The following is a 20,158-nucleotide window of genomic DNA, read 5'->3' on the forward strand; positions in this document are numbered from 1 at the left end:
AAAGAACCTGGAGACAGGTTCCTTGCATAAAGTTTTTAAGTCAAGCAAAGGGGAGGCTCTAAGGCTTTTCTCTGGATTCTTCTATTTGTATGTGGCCCAGAACTCAGGCCTGTCTCAGAGATGGCTCTTTCTTCTCTGTGTATGTATTGATGTCAGGATTTGGGGTTGGGAAAGACATCCCTCCAGGGAATCTCTAAAATCACCCTCAAGATTCTGTTCCTGCTTTTTCTTCATAATTTAAACCTGGAAACCTGCCAGTCCTGATAAGGTCATATGAATGCAACAAATGTATTACCTTTGTTTTATATGTCAGAATTAATTTGTTTCCTCAATGCCCCTTTCTCAGTTTTGCCTACATTGCCTCATTCTCAGACCTTTTTATTCCTCTTTCTAACCCAGAAAGATAGTTGAACTTGAGAAGGAAGAGGGAATCTTCCAAACTTCACATACTGTATACATAATTTGTATATAAACAATTACTTCTTAAAAGAGATTACCTGTGGAATTACTCTAACTGCTTACTTGATACCTTTTTATATATTGAATTTTTTTTTTCTTTTTTGAGGCCGAGTCTAGCTCTGTCACCTAGGATAGAGTACAGTGGCATGATCTCGGCTCACTGCAACCTCCGCCTCCCAGGTTCAAGTGATTCTCTGGCCTCAGCCTCCCAAGTAGCTGGGATTACAGGTGTGTGCTACCACGCCCGGCTAGTTTTTGTATTTTTAGTAAAGACAGGGTTTCACCATGTTGGCTAGGCTGGTCTTGAACTCCTGACCTCAGGTGAATTTTTTTTTAAGAGGAAGGGCCTTGCTGTGTTGCCCAGGCTGCTGATCTTAACCTCCTGGGCTCAAGTGATCCTCCTGCCTCAGCCTCCTGAATAGCTGGGACTATAGGCACCTGCCACTGTACCCAGCTATATACTGAATTTAATATACAATATATAATTTTCATTACCTGTTAACTTGATGGTGAGGAGTGGCACTATAATTACATCACCTTTTGATAACTGGTAAGACAAAATGCAAATCAAGAAGCTTTTGAATACATACAAAAAGCACTTTTAAGTAGGACCAGGTTGATTTCTCCCAACCCCAGTTGGGAGGAAGGTTCCTGCCAACTGAGCTTAACTTAGTAGTCATGAACTCCAGACAACTGTCAGGCTGAATGGCATCTTTAAGAGAAGTCAGGAATCTTCATCATCAACTTTTGTTGTTGTTGTTGTTGTTGTTGTTTTTGAGATGCAATCTCGCTCTGTCGCCCAGGCTGGAGTGCAGTGGTGCCAGGTCGGCTCACTGCAAGCTCCGCCTCCTGGGTTCACACCATTCCCCTGCCTCAGCCTACTGAGTAGCTGGGACTATAGGTGACCACCACCACACCCGGCTGATTTTTTGTATTTTTAGTAGAGACAGGGTTTCACCGTGTTAGCCAGGATGGTCTCGATCTCCTGACCTCGTGATCTGCCTGCCTGGGCCTCCCAAAGTGCTGAGATTACAGGCATGAGCCACCGCGCCCGGCCTTTTTTTTTTTTTTTTCTTTAGAGACGGAGTCTCGCTCTGTCACCCAGGCTGTAGTGCAGTGGCAGGATCTTGGCTTACTGCAACCTCCACCTCAGGAGTTCAGTCAGTTCTCCTGCCTCAGCCTCCCGAGTAGCTGGGACTACAGGCACCCACCACCACGCCCAGCTAATTTTTTGTATTTTTAGTAGAGACGGGGTTTTGCTGTATTAGCCAGGATGGTCTCAATCTCCTGACCTCGTGATCTGCCTGCCTCTGCCTCTAGGCATGAGCCACCACGCCCAGCCTCATCAACCTTTCTTTACTTGATATCTCATATGCCTTTTTAAGTATGTATATCTTCCTTAGTGAGAATATTACCTATTTTAATGTAAGACTTTTTTCCTCTAGAACCTCAAAGGAAAATAAAATTTCAAATGGGAAGGTTTATTGTTTGATGTATCTCAAAGGTCTTGTACATGTAAATTTACCCCCCAGTTTTTTATAAATACTCTCAAAGTGCATGCGTCTCATTTTCTTCTCCAGTAAATAGAGGCTCGGTTTTGTTTTTAGCATGTTTGGTTTGTCTAGGATGGAGGACCCAGTGAGCCTTGGGATCAGGCTTTCTGCATCACCTCCTGGGGTCACACAGCTTCCGGACATGTGGGCTGACCTCATGTTGACGCCTCCAGGGTGCCTGGACTGGGCTTGATCCCAGGAGCCGTCGATCAATAGTCAGGAGCGTAGCACACAGAACATTTGGTTGACTAAGATGTATAGCTGCCACAAAATCAAATTTTTACTGTATTTTAGAAACCTTAGAATTGGATTTGAATTTCTGGTTTAATATTTGTTGCAACTTGCATTGTTGGAAAAAGCACCGGCCAACGGGTCAAGAGACCTGGGCTCGCATTGTAGCTTTGTAGTTGACCACTGGGAGACCACCTGGGTAACTGACCAACAAGTGTCCTCAGCTGTAGGATGGAAGACAGAGTGGCCCTGGGGGCCCTGGCTCCATGCTGGGCGGTGAGACGCGTGCTGGGGAGGACTGGGGGCCCTGGTTCCATGCTGGGCGGTGAGACGCGTGCTGGGGAGGACTGGGGGCCCTGGTTCCATGCTGGGCGGTTAGACGCGTGCTGGGGAGGACTGGGGGCCCTGGTTCCATGCTGGGCGGTGAGACGCGTGCTGGGGAGGACTGGGGGCCCTGGTTCCGTGCTGGGAAGGACTGGGGGCCCTGGTTCCATGCTGGGCGGTTAGACGCGTGCTGGGGAGGACTGGGGGCCCTGGTTCCATGCTGGACGGTGAGACGCGTGCTGGGGAGGACTGGGGGCCCTGGTTCCATGCTGGGCGGTGAGACGCGTGCTGGGGAGGACTGGGGGCCCTGGTTCCATGCTGGACGGTGAGACGCATGCTGAGGAGGAATTGGCCAATGCAAGGCATTGTGAATGCAGCTTATCTGAAGGGTGGTGCTTTGATCCTGTAATCCTTCTTCTCACATAACATGTATTCCTGCTCCTTGAGCCTTGAGATAACATTGTGGAGGGGGACAGCATAAGTCATCGCAGGGCTGGGCTCTCCCATCAGCTCTGTGCTTTTTGCATTTCAGATGCCTGGGACAGATGAACCCCAAGATGTGTGCGGTGCTGAGGAATCCAAGGGGAACCTGGAAAGTCCCAAACAGGGCAGCAATAAAATCAAGCTCAAGAGTCGCCTTTCAGGTAGGTGGGGGCCCTATCTGATGCAGCCTGCCTAAGATGAGCTTTCAGCCTCAGGAGCGGGGAGATGAAGCCATTGCTGGTATGAGGTCTTGTCTTCTTTAAAACCTCAAAATCATTTGTTCCTTAGATGGTACATACCCCAGGCATAACTGCATTCAGCCTCCTGCCTATGTGAACATTTTTTTTTTAAGTCATAACAAAGTGCATGGCAACATTTCTGTGTGTCTCTGTGTCCTGAAACATAACTATCTTATGTTTGGTTCATTTACTTCGATCAGATTTCAGATGATCCTTTTCAATGTGGTGTTAATATCAAATCTGCATTTCAACTAAGCAGGAAAAAGATAGGATGGAGTTGCAGCTTTTAGAGCAAATTGACTCTATATCTCCTGGGCATTTCCTTACGGCAGCTGGCCTGGGCCCAGAGAGAGAAAGTCAGCATTGAAAGCAGTGGCTCTGTGCAGGAGGCACCTTAGAACTTTCGTGTATCATTATGAAAGGTTTTTTTTTTTTGTTTTTTGTTTTTTTTTTCTGAGATGGAGTCTTGCTCTGTCACCCAGGCTGGAGTGCAGTGGCACGATCTCGGCTCACTGCAACCTTCGCCTCCCAGGTTCAAGCAATTCTCCTGCCTCAGCCTCCTGAGTAGCTGGGATTACAAGCACCCGCCACTGTGCCCGGCTAATTTTTTTGTATTTTTAGTGGAGACAAGGTTTCACCATGTTGGCCAGGCTGGTCTTGAACTCCTGAGCTCGTGATCTGCCCGCCTTGGCTTCCCAATGCTGGGATTACAGGCGTGAGCCACCACGCCCAGCGAAAGGCATTTTTTTAGGCACATGATGGGTCTTTTCCTCCGTTAAAAAAAAAAAAGTAAAAATTTTATTGTATGGCTGTGTTGGTATAAAGATACAGCTGGAGGCTGGGCGCAGTGGCTCACACCTATAATCCCATTTTGGGAGGCCGAAACAGGCAGATCACGAGGTCAGGAGATCAAGACCATCCTGGCCAACATGGTGAAACCCTGTCTCTACTAAAATAAAAAACAATAATAAAAAAAAATTAGCCAGGCATGGTGGCATGTGCCTCTATTTCCAGCTACTTGGGAGGCTGAGGCAGGGGAATCACTTGAACCTAGGAGGCGGAGGTTCGGTGAGGCCAGATCACACCAGTGTATTCCAGCCTGGTGACAGAGCAAGACTCCTTCTCAAAAAAACAAAAAACTAAAACAAACAAAAGATATAGCTGGATTCATTAGTGTCTATTCATTACTATTGTGTTTACTTTTTTGTGCTTATTTAAAAAGGTATTTAAAAGGAAATACTTCTGTGGATCCCTGAAGGTGGCATGGGGCCCCTCAGCACTGTGCTGGTTTAGTGGGAAAGTCGGCCTTGGCTCCCCCTACAGTGGTCATCTGGGACAGCAGGAAAAGCAAGAGTTTTGAAGCCTGGCAGAACTAGGTTTAGCCCTGAGCTGCTGAGTTACCTTGTGACCGTAGACTAATGATTTAATCTCCCTGAACTTCCACTCCCTCACCTGAAAAAAGAGGAGAACACCCTGACTTTGAAAGGCTGAGCAGATCTTTAAGAAATGTACATTAGGCCGGGCGCGGTGGCTCAAGCCTGTAATCCCAGCACTTTGAGAGGCCGAGACGGGTGGATCACGAGGTCAGGAGATCAAGACCATCCTGGCTAACATGGTGAAACCCCGTCTCTACTAAAAATACAAAAAACGAGCCGGGCGACCTGGCGGGCGCCTGTAGTCCCAGCTACTCGGGAGGCTGAGGCAGGAGAATGGCGTGAACCCGGGAGGCGGAGCTTGCAGTGAGCTGAGATCCGGCCACTGCACCTCCAGGCCCGGGCGACAGAGCAAGACTCCGTCTCAAAAAAAAAGAAAAAAAAAAAAAAAGGCCGGGCGCGGTGGCTCAAGCCTGTAATCCCAGCACTTTGGGAGGCCGAGACGGGCGGATCACGAGGTCAGGAGATCGAGACCATCCGGCTAACACAGTGAACCCCGTCCTACTAAAAAAATACAAAAAACTAGCCGGGCGTGGTTGGCGGGCGCCTGTAGTCCCCAGCTACTTGGGAGGCTGAGGCAGGAGAATGGCGTGAACCCAGGAGGCGGAGCTTGCAGTGAGCTGAGATCCGGCCACTGCACTCCAGCCTGGGCGACAGAGCGAGACTCCGTCTCAAAAAAAAAAAAAAAAAAAAAAAAAAAAAAAAAAGAAATGTACATTAAAGCATTTAGCACAATGTGTAGTATGTTAATGTTCAAAAAACATTTGCGTCCCCTTCCGACCACCCAGATTGGTGGAGAGGGCATGCCCGCACTACTCCAAGTTTATTCTCAGAGAAGATGGCAGGTATAAGACAGTGAAATACATCTTTTTAAAAAAACATCTGGCCGGGCACAGCGGCTCACGCCTGTAATCCCAGCACTTTGGGAGGCCGAGGCAGGTGGATCACCTGAGATCAGGAGCCCAAGACCAGCCTGGTCAACATGGCAAAACCCCATCTCTAGTAAAAATACAAAAAAAATAAAAAACTAAAAAATAAAAAATATTAGCTGGGCACGGTGGTGGCATGGGCCTGTAATCCCAGCTACTCGGGAGCCTGAGGCAGGAGAATCACTTGAACCCAGGAGGCAGAGGTTGCAGTGAACCAAGATTGCGCCACTGCTCTCTAGCCTGGGCAATAGAGCCAGAATCCATCTTTTTTTTAAAAAAAAAAAAAAAAAAAAATCTGATTGACAGAATGAGTTATTTTGTGCTCATGACTCAGAATAATTAGACGGTGTTACACTTGAATGAGTATTACAACATGGATTGGGGACCGAAAGGAGTGGTCCCCTTTCCTTTGGATCACCAAAGGATTGGTGATGGCCAGAGGCTGATAAGGAGAAGAGTCTGAAGGGAGCCGGTGACCAGCCCCTTCCAGCCCTGAGGAAGAATAAAGAGAAAGTCGTTTAAGGCCTTTGTGTTTGGGGCGAGGGAGTCACCAGGGCACAGAGGAGGCCTTCCTGTTGGCCGTCTTGGCAGAGTTGTTCAGGACCTTATAAATGGGTTCCCAGGGAGGTGCCCAGAGCTCTGAGGAAATACAGGGGCCTCTGAAACCAGCGAGGTCACATTCCTCATTTTATGGATGAGACCGGAGAAGTTCAGAGGGTCCCAAAGGTCAATCAGTCAATGCCGGGAAAAAGATCTGCCTCCCAGACAGAATTCTCCTTCCCTGCCCTTTGGCTTCTGGGAAATCTTGAAAAGAATTCTGTTCCGGGGAATCTTGAAAAGAATTCTGTTCCCCGATCTGGGGCTTTATCGATACAGATATGGGGAGGGGGAGCTGGAGGGCCTCCCAGATGTGTGATGCTCAGAGTCTGCTCGTACTACTTAATTCAGAACAAGTGGCCTATTTGGCTGAGTAGTTATTCCAGGGCTGGCCACTGTTTGCCACAAATGGATGCCACCTTCTCTTCCTGTATCCTTCCGAGACATTCAAGGCCACAATAAGGAAATGTAGCATGGAGGAGGAAGCACATGCATGAATCCAGCAGAACTAGGTCAGTTCCCACATCCACCACCTCTGGTTACATGACCTTGGTCAGGTGACTTTCTTGAATCTCAGTTTCTTTATCCATAAAATGAGGGTTATGTTATATATTTATTTTGCCAATAAACATGAGTGCGTTCTAGGTGCTGTGCCTTGTTGAAAGGTTGCTTTGGAAGAATGCATATGGCACTGCTACTCCATGGTGTGGCAGCAAAAAGCCCTTGCCACGAGGCAGCTGCCACTATTATTATCACTGTCATTTTCTTTTTCTTTTCTTTTTTTTTTTTTTTTTTTGAGATGGAATTTTGTTCTTGTCACCCAGACTGGAGTGTGATGGTGTGATCTCAGCTCATCACAACCTCTGCCTCCCAGGTACAAGTGATTCTCGTGCCTCAGCCTCTTGAGTAGCTGAGACTACAGGCACATGCCACCATGCCTGGCCCGGCTAATGTTGTATTTTTAGTAGAGATGGGGTTTTACCGTGCTGGCCAGGCTGGTCTCAAACTCCTTACCTCAAGTAATCCACCTGCCTTGGCCTCCCAAAGTGCTGGGATATCAGATGTGAGCTACCCGCACGACCTAACCACTCTCATCATTATTATGATGTTCGTTGTCATTTTCATTTTCATTCTTAGTGTTCTCCTTCCGTCTCAAGAGAGGAAGAATGGGTTTGAATGGGTTCAGACAGGAAGGCCTTCTAGGCTGGGCATGGTGGCTCACTCCTGTAATCCCAGCACTTTGGGAGACTGAGGTGGGAGGATCACCTAAGGTCAGGAGTTCGAGACCAGTCTGGCCAACATGGTGAAACCCCGTCTCTACTAAAAATACAAATATTAGCTGGGCATGGCGGCGGACACCTGTAATCTCAGCTACTCGAGGCTGAGGCAGGAGAATCGCTTGAAACCAGGAAGCAGAGGTTTCAGTGAGCTGATATCATGCCACTGCACACCAGCCTGGGCAGCAAGAACAAAACTCTGTCTCAAAAAAAAAAAAACACAGAAGGCCTTCTAAAGAACTTACAGTCCCAGTGCAAGGCAGCACACAAGTACACACAGTGATGAGCACCATGAGGCACACACGAGAGGTAGAGGGAGTGGGTAAGTTTGTCTGGGTCTCAAGGATGCAAGATAGAGGAGGGGCAGTATGCTGGGGGAATTTGGTAGACTGGAAGCGGGGGACAGCGGTCTAGACTTGGGACAAAATGAATGAGAGATGTTTAGGGATACTGGAGAAAAAAATTAATTCAATAAGTTTTTGGCAGCTGTTTTTCCTCCACAGCCGCTTGAAAAAGCCAAGAGAACCTGACAGTCACAATGCTTCAATCCAAGAGAGTTTGTCAGAGTCATTAGGGAAGTGGACATAGCAGAATTTTTGGGTGGGAGATGATGATGGTGCAGGGAAAGTGGCTAAAACTTCACGAAATATTTATATGCTCCACAGTTTTAGAAAGAAGAGGACAGATCTCTCCTTCAACAACCGTCAGGATAGATCAGCAAACTCTGAGAGTGGATAGTGGAAGATAAGTCTGTAAAAGTAATTTAGAGACACATTAAAGAGGCTTAAGGAATTGGGCTTTGATTCAGTCCTGTGAAATACGTTCATTCTAAAGATATTTACATGCAGATTTTTAATGTGATTAGCTCTTAATTTGTCCTGTAAACTTGGATATTTCATGTTTTCTTAAAATGAATCACTCTGGTATCCACATATCAGCATATTATCTATAGATGCTACTGTATGTGGTTTTTCTTCTGTTGATGACAAGTGCCTCCCTGTCAGCTCAAAAGGCATTTTCTACTAATAAATCTTTTTCAGATGAGTAAGCATGCCAAGAGAGATTAATCTGGTTCTGAGTTAGTATTAAGTCATGAATTATTAAAGAGCTTCTGTCTAGAGGTTCCAACTCTTTCCACTAAGGTTTTGCCCAGACTGGCTGCAAAATAACTAAAGCAACATCGTCTCTCGTTTCATGGAACATTTTTCTGATGTTCTAACCTGGGTTTTCCTTACGTCATATCCCTTTCTTGTCAGCAGAGTTTCCTTTTAATTTTGGTGCTTTCAGTTTATCTATGGTGAGATCTTAGATTTGTGATCTTTCTTTCCATCTCAAAAAAGATGGAGTCTTGCTCTGTTGCCCAGGCTGGAGTGCAATGGCGTGATCTCAGCTCACTGCAACCTCCCCCTCCCGGATTCAAGCGATTCTCATGCCTCAGCCTCCTGAGTAGCTGGGACTACAGGCACACGCCACCATGCCCAGCTATTTTTTTTTTTTGTATTTTTAATAGAGACAGGGTTTCACCATGTTGGCCAGAATGGTCTCGATCTCTTGACCTCGTGATCTACCCACCTCGGCCTCCCAAAGTGCTAGGATTACAGGTGTGAGTCACCACGTCCGGCTTGTGATCTTTTTAAAAACAAAATTTGTCTTGATTGCAAAGCAATTTCATATGTTTGGAAACATGTATCACAAAACAAATATTTAACTTTTAAAAACAACAAACCTTTAATGGCATTCATTGTCATATGCCTGTATCAGCTTTCTTCCAACTTTCTATCACCTTTAAGAACTCATCGATATTTTTTAAACAATAATCTTGTTTTATTCAGTGCAAAACTTTCAGAGAAGTATTTAGGTAAATTGAAATTTTAGGTAATCAGATGAAACATTACCTAGTCTAGGTGATGAATTTGATATATGAAGAATCTGTATATACACACAAAAACATGTACACATGCATACAGGTATGTATTGTATATCATATAAACACTATAATATGATTATAGCTATATTCATATGTAATTGATACATCATTTAAGATTAAAGTCCCTTAAATTATTGTATTTTAAAATAACATAGACTAGGTATTGATAAACTCTTTAAAATTGTTACTATAGAAGTTTTTGGTTTTGTTTTTTGAGACAGTCTCTCACTGTGTAACCCAAGCTGAAGTGCAGTGGTGCAATCTCATCTCACTGCAACCTCGACCTCCTGGGTTCAAGCAATTCTCTAGCCTCAGCCTCCTGAGTAGCTGGGACTACAGGTGCGCGCCACCACACCTGGCTAATTTTTTCTGTTTTAGTAGAGATAGGGTTTCACTTTGTTGCCTGGGGTAGTCTCGAGCTCCTGAACTCAGGCGATCCGCCCGCCTCAGCCTCTTAAAGTGCTGGGATTACAGGCATGAGCCACTGTGCTCAGCCTAAATTGTTACTATAGAAGTATCTTTAAAAGAACACAAAATTACAAACCATAAAGTTTTTAAAAAGACATACTGTACTACATTAAAATGATGAGCTGTTTTTTCAAAATATACGTTGAGACAGTGAAAAGGCAAAGCGTAGACATGGAGAAGATATTTACAATCCATAGATCCCACAAAAGACCCTTATTCAAGTTACATTAAAAATTTTTTTAAATGGGCCAGGCGCAGTGGCTCACACCTGTAATACCAGCATTTTGGGAGGCCACGGCAGGTAGATCACCTGAAGTTAGGAGTTCAAGACCAGCCTGGCCAACATGATGAAATCCCATCTCTACTAAAAATACAAAAATTAGCCAGGTGTGGTGGTGCACACCTGTAATCCCAGCTACTCGGGAAACTGAGGCAGGAGAATCACTTGAACCTGGGAGGTGGAGGTTGCAGTGAGCAGATTGCACCACTGCATTCTAGCCTGGGCAACAGAGTGAGACTCCATCTCAAAAAAATAAAGAGAAAACACCAATAAATAAATAAAAATATATATAGATCAATAAAAAAGACATCCAGTTTTAAAATGGGCAAAAGACTTGTTCAGGCACTTTACAACTTTACAAAAGGAACACCGCCAATGAATGTATGAAAAGAATCTTGATCTCGTTAGTCATCAGTGAAATGCAATTTAAAAAACACAAATGAGTACCATCATATATTCCAGAATGGCCAAAATTAAAGACTGACACTGTCCAGTGTGACAACGATGTGGAGATTCTAGAACTTCCCCATGCTGCTGAAACAGCATGGCTGAAGCTGGACAGACGCTCAGAGTGTAGCCCAGAGACTCCACTCCTAGGTGACATCTAATGCCGTGTGAGAGAATATTTATTAACGAGATATTCTAGATCAAGGGTCAACAAGCTATGGTCCACGGCTCTATTTGTAGGGCTCACAAGCTAGAAATGCTTTCTACATTTTTAGTAGGTTGTTAAGAAAAAGAAGAAGAAAAATAATATGCAACAAAGACCATTTGTGGCCCACAAAGCCTAAAATGTGGCAAAAAGCTTGCCAACTCTTTACCAAAAAAAGTGAACATAAAAAAATTTTGCCAGAAATCTTTGCTGACCCTTGTTCTGTATCTAAAACTGGAGACAAGCCAAATGTCCACCAACAATAGAATGGATAAGTAAATTGTGGTATGTTTAGACAATGTGTTTAGACAACGGAATAGCCTACAGAATGGGGATGAACAAGCTATTGGCATGCAACAGCGTGGCTGACTCTCATAAACAAATGCTACGAACAGGAGCCAGACAAAAAGTATGTATCGTGTGTGTTCATTGACGTAAAATTAAAAAACAGATAAAAGTAATCTGTAATGTTAAAAGCCAGGATAAGGGTGAAGGATGGTTTGTAGTGCAGAGGATGCTTTTGAGGTCCTGGTTAATATTCTGCTGCTTGATCTAGGTTTTCGTTATGGGTATATGAAATTTCATATACACTTATGATTTGTACACATTTCTATAAGTTGTTATACTTTAATTAAAAGTTTATTTTAAAAGTCATGCCTATACATGGAAAAAAAAGCATCTGCACCAACAATGAAACTATACCAATCACAAAATGATATTCCTCCATCATCAGGAAATCATCTACTAATAGCCTTCTCACTATTCCCTTACCCACCAGAGCTACATCTTATTTGGAACAAACATTTACATTGCCCCTCATCCAATCTGGTCATTTCAAAAACTGGCAGTTTTTTCGTAGCCTGACACTAGTGGCTTCAGCACGTAACTAGCTTATGCAAAGGTTGCTGTTAGGATGGGCCAAGCTCTGTACTTTGAGTGTATTAGAAGGTAGGCCTTCTCAAAACCATGAAGGTGGGTGTAAATACAAGTCTATGCCTCTGGATGTGCTTATGATTCTTTTTGACCCATATCAAACCATGTTTTCTCCTCTTTTTTCTCCAGGGGGTGTACACCGCCTCGAGTCAGTTGAAGAATATAACGAGCTGATGGTGCGGAATGGGGACCCCCGGATCCGGATGTTGGAGGTCTCCCGAGATGGCCGGAAACACTCCCTCCCACAGCTGCTGGACTCTTCTAGTGCCTCGCAGGTCTGACCAGGGATGCAGATCTTTCAAAGACCATAAGGGCTTCCAAGTTAAGAAGAAATGCCCATCCACGCAGGCCAGGATTGTCTGGGGCTAGATAAATGGGATAGAAAGAGACAGTAGACAAAGTGAGGTCTACCCAGAGAGACTACAAAGAAGTCGGCCTAATATTTGAAAATAGTGGGGGAAAATCCCTTATTGGATCTCAAAATCTTCATCTCCTTCCTATTGTGTGTTTTGGAACCGAGAGGTGCTTCCAATTGCCAGGAGACGATGGCGTCTCACAGTCTGTGGTGAACCAGCATTGCTTGATTAATAGGAGCAGCCTGTGTCAGTGTACCAACTGTGCGGGTGGGTGTGGGCACATGTATGAGAGAGGGAGTGTGCGTGTGTGCCTGCATATGCATCCATGGCTCACCTGGAGTCCTACCTGTTACACAGTAATGACTCAAGCAGCCAAGGTCATGGGGGGCTGTAGAGGGGGCTGCACTAGCTGCTCAAGTTAATGTTCCAGAACCTGCTCCCATCGGAGCTCTGCATGAGGGCCACTCCTTTATCTCGGCATCCTCCAACCTGGTAGAAACTGGGTAGGTGGTCTCCTAACCAAGGCTAAGGCAGGCTCAGTACCTGAGAAACCTGTGGGGTATTCTTTGAGCCCTGGCACCACTAACCAAGGGGCTCAAGAGGAACCATTAGCAGCTTGTCCTAAGCCCTGTGATGAAGCAGAGATAACAGGATGGGTGTGGGAGCAATGACATCCACTCGTGCTTGGAAAGCTGTAGAGAGTAGAGTTCTACAGGAACTGGGTCAGGGCATCTGAGGCAGGCCCGCACTTTTGGTGTGTTAAGACCCTTTTACAGATGGAGCAACTGAATCTCAAAGGGATTACGTATTTTGTCAAAGGTGATATGCCAGAACCTCTGTAAACCTTTAAAGGTGCTTGAATCGGGCCAGGCGCAGTGGTTCAAGCCTGTAATCCCAGCACTTTGGGAGGCCGAGACGGGCGCATCATGAGGTCAGGAGATCGAGACCATCCTGGCTAACACGGTGAAACCCCGTCTCTACTAAAAAAATACAAAAAACTAGCCGGGCGCGGTGGCAGGCGCCTGTAGTCCCAGCTACCCAGAGGCTGAGGCAGGAGAATGGCGTAAACCCGGGAGGCGGAACTTGCAGTGAGCTGAGATCCGGCCACTGCACTCCAGCCTGGGCAACAGAGCCAGACTCTGTCTCAAAAAAAAAAAAAGGTGCTTGAATCGGGTCAATTATGTGTCAGGATAAAGTGTGTCTGTTGGTTCTGATGCCCTTTATCTGACCAGGAGAATAACAAGTGCCCATGTTTCAGGGACAGTGGCTGATCAGCCCATTTTGGGTTGAATTCACCCAAAGGCAACTTGAGGGGCATTGGGGCACTGAGTAAAAGCAGAGAAGAAACTGGCATGAGACCAGTCAAACTTGTCCAGGCCCAGGACTGCGACCTGCTCAGAATCGTCCTGTTGGACCCACAGAGTCAGGGGAGATCAGAACATTGGAAGATCGCCCAACCGTCAGTCATTTTATTTTTATTTTTTGAGACTGAGTCTCACTCTGTTGCCCAGGCTAGAGTTCAGTGATGCAATCTCGGCTCACTGCAATCTCCGCCTCCCGGGATCAAGCGATTCTCCTGCCTCAGCCTCCCAAGTAGCTGGGATTACAGACACTTGGCACCACGCCCAGCTCATTTTTGTATTTTTAGTAGAGACGGGGTTTCACCATGTTGGCCAGGCTGGTCTCAAACTCCTGACCTCAAGGGATCCATCTGCCTCAGCCTCCCAAGGTCTTGGGATTACAGGCGTGAGCCACTGCACCCGGCCTTGTCAGGCTGTGTGAAAGATGAGAGAAGGTTTACTGCCATCATGACCACAGATCGAGCATTGAGGTAATTTCTTAACTGACCTGCTGAGGAAACCCGACGGCATTTGTAGCCCAGAAACATCCATCTCTAACCACACTTCCAGGGATCAGGAAGCCCAGGCCAGGGTAGAAAGTTTGAAAGGAGAGTTTTTCCCTCTCTTTTCAAGAAAACTCTCCTTTCTCTTGTCTCCTCTTTTTATTTTCTGCCCTTTTATTTTTCTCCCAGGATTCATCTTTCTTATTTCTTGGTCTGTCTCCGTCCACTGTAAAGTATTATCTAGAACCGGGCTCATGCCCGTAATCCCAGCACTTTGGGAGGCCAAGGTGGGAGAATTGCCTGAGCCCAAGTTCGAGACCAGCCTGGGTAACATGGCAAGACCTTATCTTTACAAAAAAAGATTTCTTTTTAATTAGCTGGGCATGGTGGTGCATACCTGTGTTCCCAGTTACTTGGGAGGCTGAAGCAGGAAGATCACTTGAGCCCAGGAGGTCAAGGCTGCAGCGAGCTGTGATTACGCCACTGCATTCCAGCCTGGGTGATAGAGTGAGAGACTCTGTCTTAAATAAATAAATAAAATAAAATAAATATTAGCTAGATTAGACCTGGATTTCCAGTAAAACTTTCAGCAGTGATGGAGAGGTTTTTTATTTGTACTGTCCAATATGGTAGCTGTATTTGTCTACTAAGCACATGAAAAGTGGCTAGTGGGGAGTGTACTTTTAATTAATTTTAATTTTAATATAGGTATCTACAAGTGGCAAGTGGCTACCATATTAGACAGCACAGGTCTAGAAAGTTCAAGGAGATCCTGGAAACTCTCTGAGAGACTGGTGAAGTCTACAGGCCTTTGGTTCCTTCTGGTTCCCAAAAGAGAGATGGAGTGAAGTACTGCTGAAGATTGGTGACCAGAGAAATCGTTCCCTTAGGAGTTCACATGTAAACTTCTGTATTCAAGGACTGAAAAACCCAGACTGTGTCTGGCCATCTCTGCAATGGTTTCATTAAAAGGGTAGTAACCTTGCCAAGCCCACATCATTTTTTTTAATGATTGAAAGTCTGGGAGGCCAACATTGTTGGCAGATATTTTGTAAAACTGGAAAAAATATAATTGTTCTAAGCTGCCAAAAATACAAACATATCATTGGGGACATCTAATTTTTACGTTTGAATGTAGTATACACAGAGACCCAGGATAAAACTGTTTCACGATGTCTCTTTTCTCATATTAAACATGAAGTGATTTTTTTGGCTTAGGTAGAATATCTGCATCAGTGAAGAAGTTTATTATTCTAAGAAGAATAGCAAGGAGCAAGATTAGAGAAGTGCTTTGGTGATAGAGTCACTTGATCTCTTGTTGATGTTCTAAGGAGCGCAGCCTGCTTACACGCGTGTATATTATGGGTGATGGACACAAAAAAGGGTGAGATTGGAGCTGCTGTGTGTCAGGAAGGGAAAGTGTGGCTCATTATGGGAAAATACATTATTTTCCAAATGTGAGAGATGAGAACTGAAGCTGCTGCCTTCTCTCAGCGGGATGTTTTCTGTGGAATAACAGTTGTCTGGGTTTGTGGTTTGGATTTTATAAGAAACAAGGGCGTGCTGAGTTTTTGATCGAGTGAATTAAGCTTAAAATGGCAAGATACTTTCTAACCATGATTGTGAACTTGGGATGGAGGCAGGGGTGACTACCAAGGGAAAGCCCGACCACAGGTGGTCATCCTGTATCACTGACGCCTCTTGTTTCTGGTTCCTGACTCCATTCCAGATGTAGAATCTGGAAGGTGGTCGAGGAAAGAGCAACACAAGGTGCTTGAGGTCCCCAAGCAGTTCTTTATATGGGGGAAGAAGCCATGGCAGTCTATTGTAGTAGGAGCTATTTCTCCGATGGTTTTTTTGAGATGGAATCTCACTCTGTCACCCAGGCTGGAGTGTAGTGGCACAGTCTTCATTCACTGCAAGCTCCACCTCCCAGGTTCAAGTGATTCTCCTGCCTCAGCCTCCCGAGTAGCTGGCACTACAGGCACCCACCACCACACCCAGCTAATTTTTGTATTTTTATTAGAGACGGGCTTTCACCGTGTTGGCTAGGCTGGTCTCAAACTCCTGACCTCAGGTGACCCGCCTGCCTTGGCCTCCCAAAGTGCTGGGATTACAGGCGTGAGCAATGGTGCCCAGCACCTGCGATACTATTTGTAGGAACCTTTTTTTAAGTCACTGAACCAGAGAGAAATGTCTAGTACTGAAGACATCTAAGATTTTCAAAGTCTGAGTGTATCTTTCTGCCAGATACCACAATAGAACAAATGAGAGTAACATCTGACCTTGCCGTGTGCTGACTTTTAGGAATACCACATTGTGAAGAAGTCTACCCGCTCCTTAAGCACGACTCAGGTGGAATCTCCTTGGAGGCTCATTCGGCCATCCGTCATCTCAATCATTGGGTTGTACAAAGAAAAAGGCAAGGTGAGCTCTTTTCTGCAGACTGTTCTGCCTTTTGGGTGAATGTTAGCACACATTTTTTTGTTTTATTTTATTTGTTTTTGTGTTTTTGTTTTTAGAGACAGGTTCTTGCTCTGTTGCCCAGGCTGGAGTGCAGTGGTGCAATCACGGCTCACTGCAGCCTTAAACTCCTGGGCTCAAGCAGTGCTCCCACTTTGGCTTCCCAAAGCACTGAGATTATAGGCATGAACCACTGCACCCAGTCACACATATTCTTTAAATGGTTACTTTTTATTTTATTTGTCTTTACATGAAATGAAAAGTAACAGGTATAAAGAAGGATAGATAAAGTGACCTCTGTATGGATTCAAGTGGATTCCCTGGCATTCTGTGCTGTAGGTCTCAATGTGAGATGACCATGCCCTCTTCACTTCTACGATGTGAGGAGTCACCAGCACTTGGCTGCTAGGGCCAGAACCAAGGGTGCAATGAATGACCCTCAACTTTTATCTCCAGTGAAAGAAAAGCAGAGCCTGCAGCTTCAGGGAATACCCTTGGTTATCCTTTTGAATGAATTTAATGACGTTGCCATTATCATCAAGAAAATGATACGAATAACTTGACATTACACAAAAATCAAAATATTCATTTTGATATTATACAAAATGGAAAGACAAAAGAAAACAAATGTGGCACCTGCATATAGTGGGAAATGACTCTTATGAGCTATTCAGTAGATCCATATGACATTGCCATTTGTGGAGGTCAGAGATTGTCAAATATTGGCAATTTGGTATGTTTCTGCCTAAAACTTTTTCCCTTAATGTAATGCATGGCTAGTGCAACGTAAATAGATCTGAGGAGGGGAATAAGGAAGAGAACACAAACTTGAGTTTGCAGCTAGTTGCTTAGTTTAACTCCAGGCCTGGTTGGGGAGGGCACTTCAGTTAAATACTACAATGGGACAAATGCCTTCAGTTAAATACTACAATGGGAAAGATGCCCTCAGTTAAATATGACACTGTCAACCTGGACTCTCATCTGCTTCGGATCTAGGGCCTTGGCTTTAGTATTGCTGGAGGCCGAGACTGCATTCGTGGACAGATGGGGATTTTTGTCAAGACCATCTTCCCAAATGGATCAGCTGCAGAGGATGGAAGACTTAAAGAAGGTAGGAGAAAAGCCTCTTGTATCCTCAGTGACAGTGACTTTGATCCCATGAGAATCTGCTTCTTCACAAGATGTGAGTGAATGCCACAGTACCCAGTAGACCTGGGCAGAATCTGCCTGGCACACTCAGTGGAACCTGAGCTTCACTTTCCCTAGCTGTAAACCTGGAATATTAATGCCTGCTTGAAGAGTAGTTGTCAGGATTACATGAGATAATATGTGGAAAGTGGCTTACTATTTTTGTTGGGGTCTTTAGTGTCTGTCTTGTCCACTTGGTCTAATCATGTTCCTTTCCTTGAAAATTTTGAGAGTTTGGAATCAGTTCTTACCTCAGGGGTGGTGTGGAAGCAGAGTGCCTGGTCATTAGTGTATATTTAATATCTTGCTACAGAAATCAACCACCACATAGTCTGGTTCCTAAATGAACATCTTTTTAAACAAAACAAAACAAAACCTTTTTTTTTAAATGAGACAGGGTCTCAATCTGTCACCCAGGCTGGAGTGCGGTAACGTGATCATGGCTTACTGCAGCCACAACCCCCTGGGCTCAAGTGATCTTCCTACCTCAGCTTCACGAGTAGCTGGGACTATAGGCGCACACCATCATGCCCGGCTAATTTTTGTAGAGATGAGGTTTCGCCATGTTGCCCAGGCTGGTCTCAAACACCTGGACTCAAGTGATCTGCCCGCCTCAGCCTCACAAAGTGCTAGGATTACAGGCATGAGCCACTGTGTCTGGCCCTAAATGAACATCTTTTAATTCTCAATAGCACCTACCATTTTGCCACACGTGAATATACTAGACAAGTGCTTCTGAATGCAAATTAAAGTAATATTGAGGTGCCAAGTTCTACCTTGCAAATAATTTTTTAAATGTTTAAATATGTCATTTTATAATGCTATAAACACAAAGCAATCCCACATATTTAATTATTTCGCTAACTGCCTTACAAACCTGTCAAATTGGCATTTTGGAGTGACCATCTTAGAGACAGAGAAGTGACACTCAGAAATGTTAAATGACTAGAGACTTGTCCCATCCTTAGTCAACAGCAGAAGTGAAATTTAAACCCAGCTTTGTGATCCCACGTTCAACTCACTTTCCCACCTTACTTGAGAAAATAAAACGTAAATAGGCCAAGGTTCCTTTCTGTACAGACACAGTAGCTGCTTTTGATAGAATATCTAGAATAGATATACATATCTTTATATTTTCTCTGAAATATATATCTGGATTAAGATTATATACTTTTTATAAAATAGAATTGCACAAAAGTTCTGAACACACACACAGGTATATATATATTTATTTTATTGTACTTTAAGAGGCAGGGTCTTGCTCTGTCATCCAGGCTGGAGTGCAGTGGTGTGATCACAGTTCTCACTGCAGCCTCAAACTCCTGGGCACCAGGGATCCTCCTGCCTAAGTCTCCCAAGTAGCCCGGACCACAGGTGTGCACCACCATGCCCAGCTAATTTTTTTTTTAAGAGATGGAGTCTCACTATGTTACCCAGGCTGATCTCGAACTCCTGGCCTCAAGTGATTGTCCCACCTCTGCCTCCCAAAGTGCTAGGATTACAGGCCTAAGCTATAGCACCTAGCCTGCACATACTTTAAGTATCTTTCACCAGAGCATGAATCCTGATTTTTTCCTCTCACTTATTATTATACTTCCTTCATGAAATAATTAAAGTAGAATATTTTTAGTTATCTTCAAAAATGCTGTGACTCTTCAGTTCAATTGACCTAAACTTTACGTGTTTTTGTGTTATACTGGTTCTTTTTTTTTGGAACCGCTAAGAGTGAATTGGAATCTCTGATTTTTTAGGGAGAGCAACCATCGAATCCTATATGCTAACAATAAGACGTGACCAGGCTTAATTCTCCCACGGCGGAATATTTATTTCTCTCTCTTAGAGGAAGGCTTAACTCCCAGGTGGTGTTTGTGTTGAGTTTTAGAACAATATAAAATTCTAGCAGAGCATTTTTATAATGGATGTGCCATGTGTTCACTTAATTGAAATTCATCCTGCAAGGCTGGTCAAATGGAGCAAAATGGGGGGAAAAAATCAATAGTTAAGAAAGGTTCATAGCACTTGATTCTCCTAAATACTGTTTTTTCATGTGTGTTCATTTACAAGAAATGTAAGTCATCGGAATGGATTTTAACCTGTTGAGTGATATGTCTTTAAAACACCTTGCATACGTTTTAAGAGTGCGAGTAACCGTTTTAATATTTGCTCCTTTTCCCCTATGGAAACAACCTAAAAACAGCCACCTCCTCGCCTAACTGAGGAATTGGTTACGCCGGGTGATTTTTTTTTTTTTTTTTTTTTTTTTTTTTGAGACGGAGCCTCGCTCTGCCGCCCAGGCTGAAGTGCAGTGGCCGGATCTCAGCTCACTGCAAGCTCCGCCTCCCGGGTTCACGCCATTCTCCTGCCTCAGCCTCCCTACTCGTAGCTGGGACTACAGGCGCCCGCCTCGTCGCCCGGCTAGTTTTTTGTATTTTTTAGTAGAGACGGGGTTTCACCGTGTTAGCCAGGATGGTCTCGATTTCCTGACCTCATGATCCGCCCGTCTCGGCCTCCCAAAGTGCTGGG

The 20,158-nt window shown here is 44.7% G+C and overlaps 1 protein-coding gene across 5 annotated transcripts in view; it reads left to right on the forward strand.

The window, feature by feature from the left end:
• Positions 1-20,158, forward strand: part of PDZD2 (PDZ domain containing 2) — a 485,800-nt gene that overhangs the window by 407,941 nt on the left and 57,701 nt on the right. For all 5 annotated transcript variants that reach the window (XM_030927372.1, XM_030927373.1, XM_030927374.1 and 2 more), the window contains 4 exons: positions 3,100-3,211; positions 11,915-12,060; positions 16,292-16,411; positions 17,444-17,558. In XM_030927372.1, coding sequence (XP_030783232.1) covers positions 3,100-3,211; positions 11,915-12,060; positions 16,292-16,411; positions 17,444-17,558 — 493 coding nt within the window. The remainder of the gene's footprint in view (positions 1-3,099; positions 3,212-11,914; positions 12,061-16,291; positions 16,412-17,443; positions 17,559-20,158) is intronic.

Source organism: Rhinopithecus roxellana, chromosome 3 (genome assembly GCF_007565055.1).
Source record: "Rhinopithecus roxellana isolate Shanxi Qingling chromosome 3, ASM756505v1, whole genome shotgun sequence".
Classification (NCBI taxonomy): Eukaryota; Metazoa; Chordata; class Mammalia; order Primates; family Cercopithecidae; genus Rhinopithecus; species Rhinopithecus roxellana.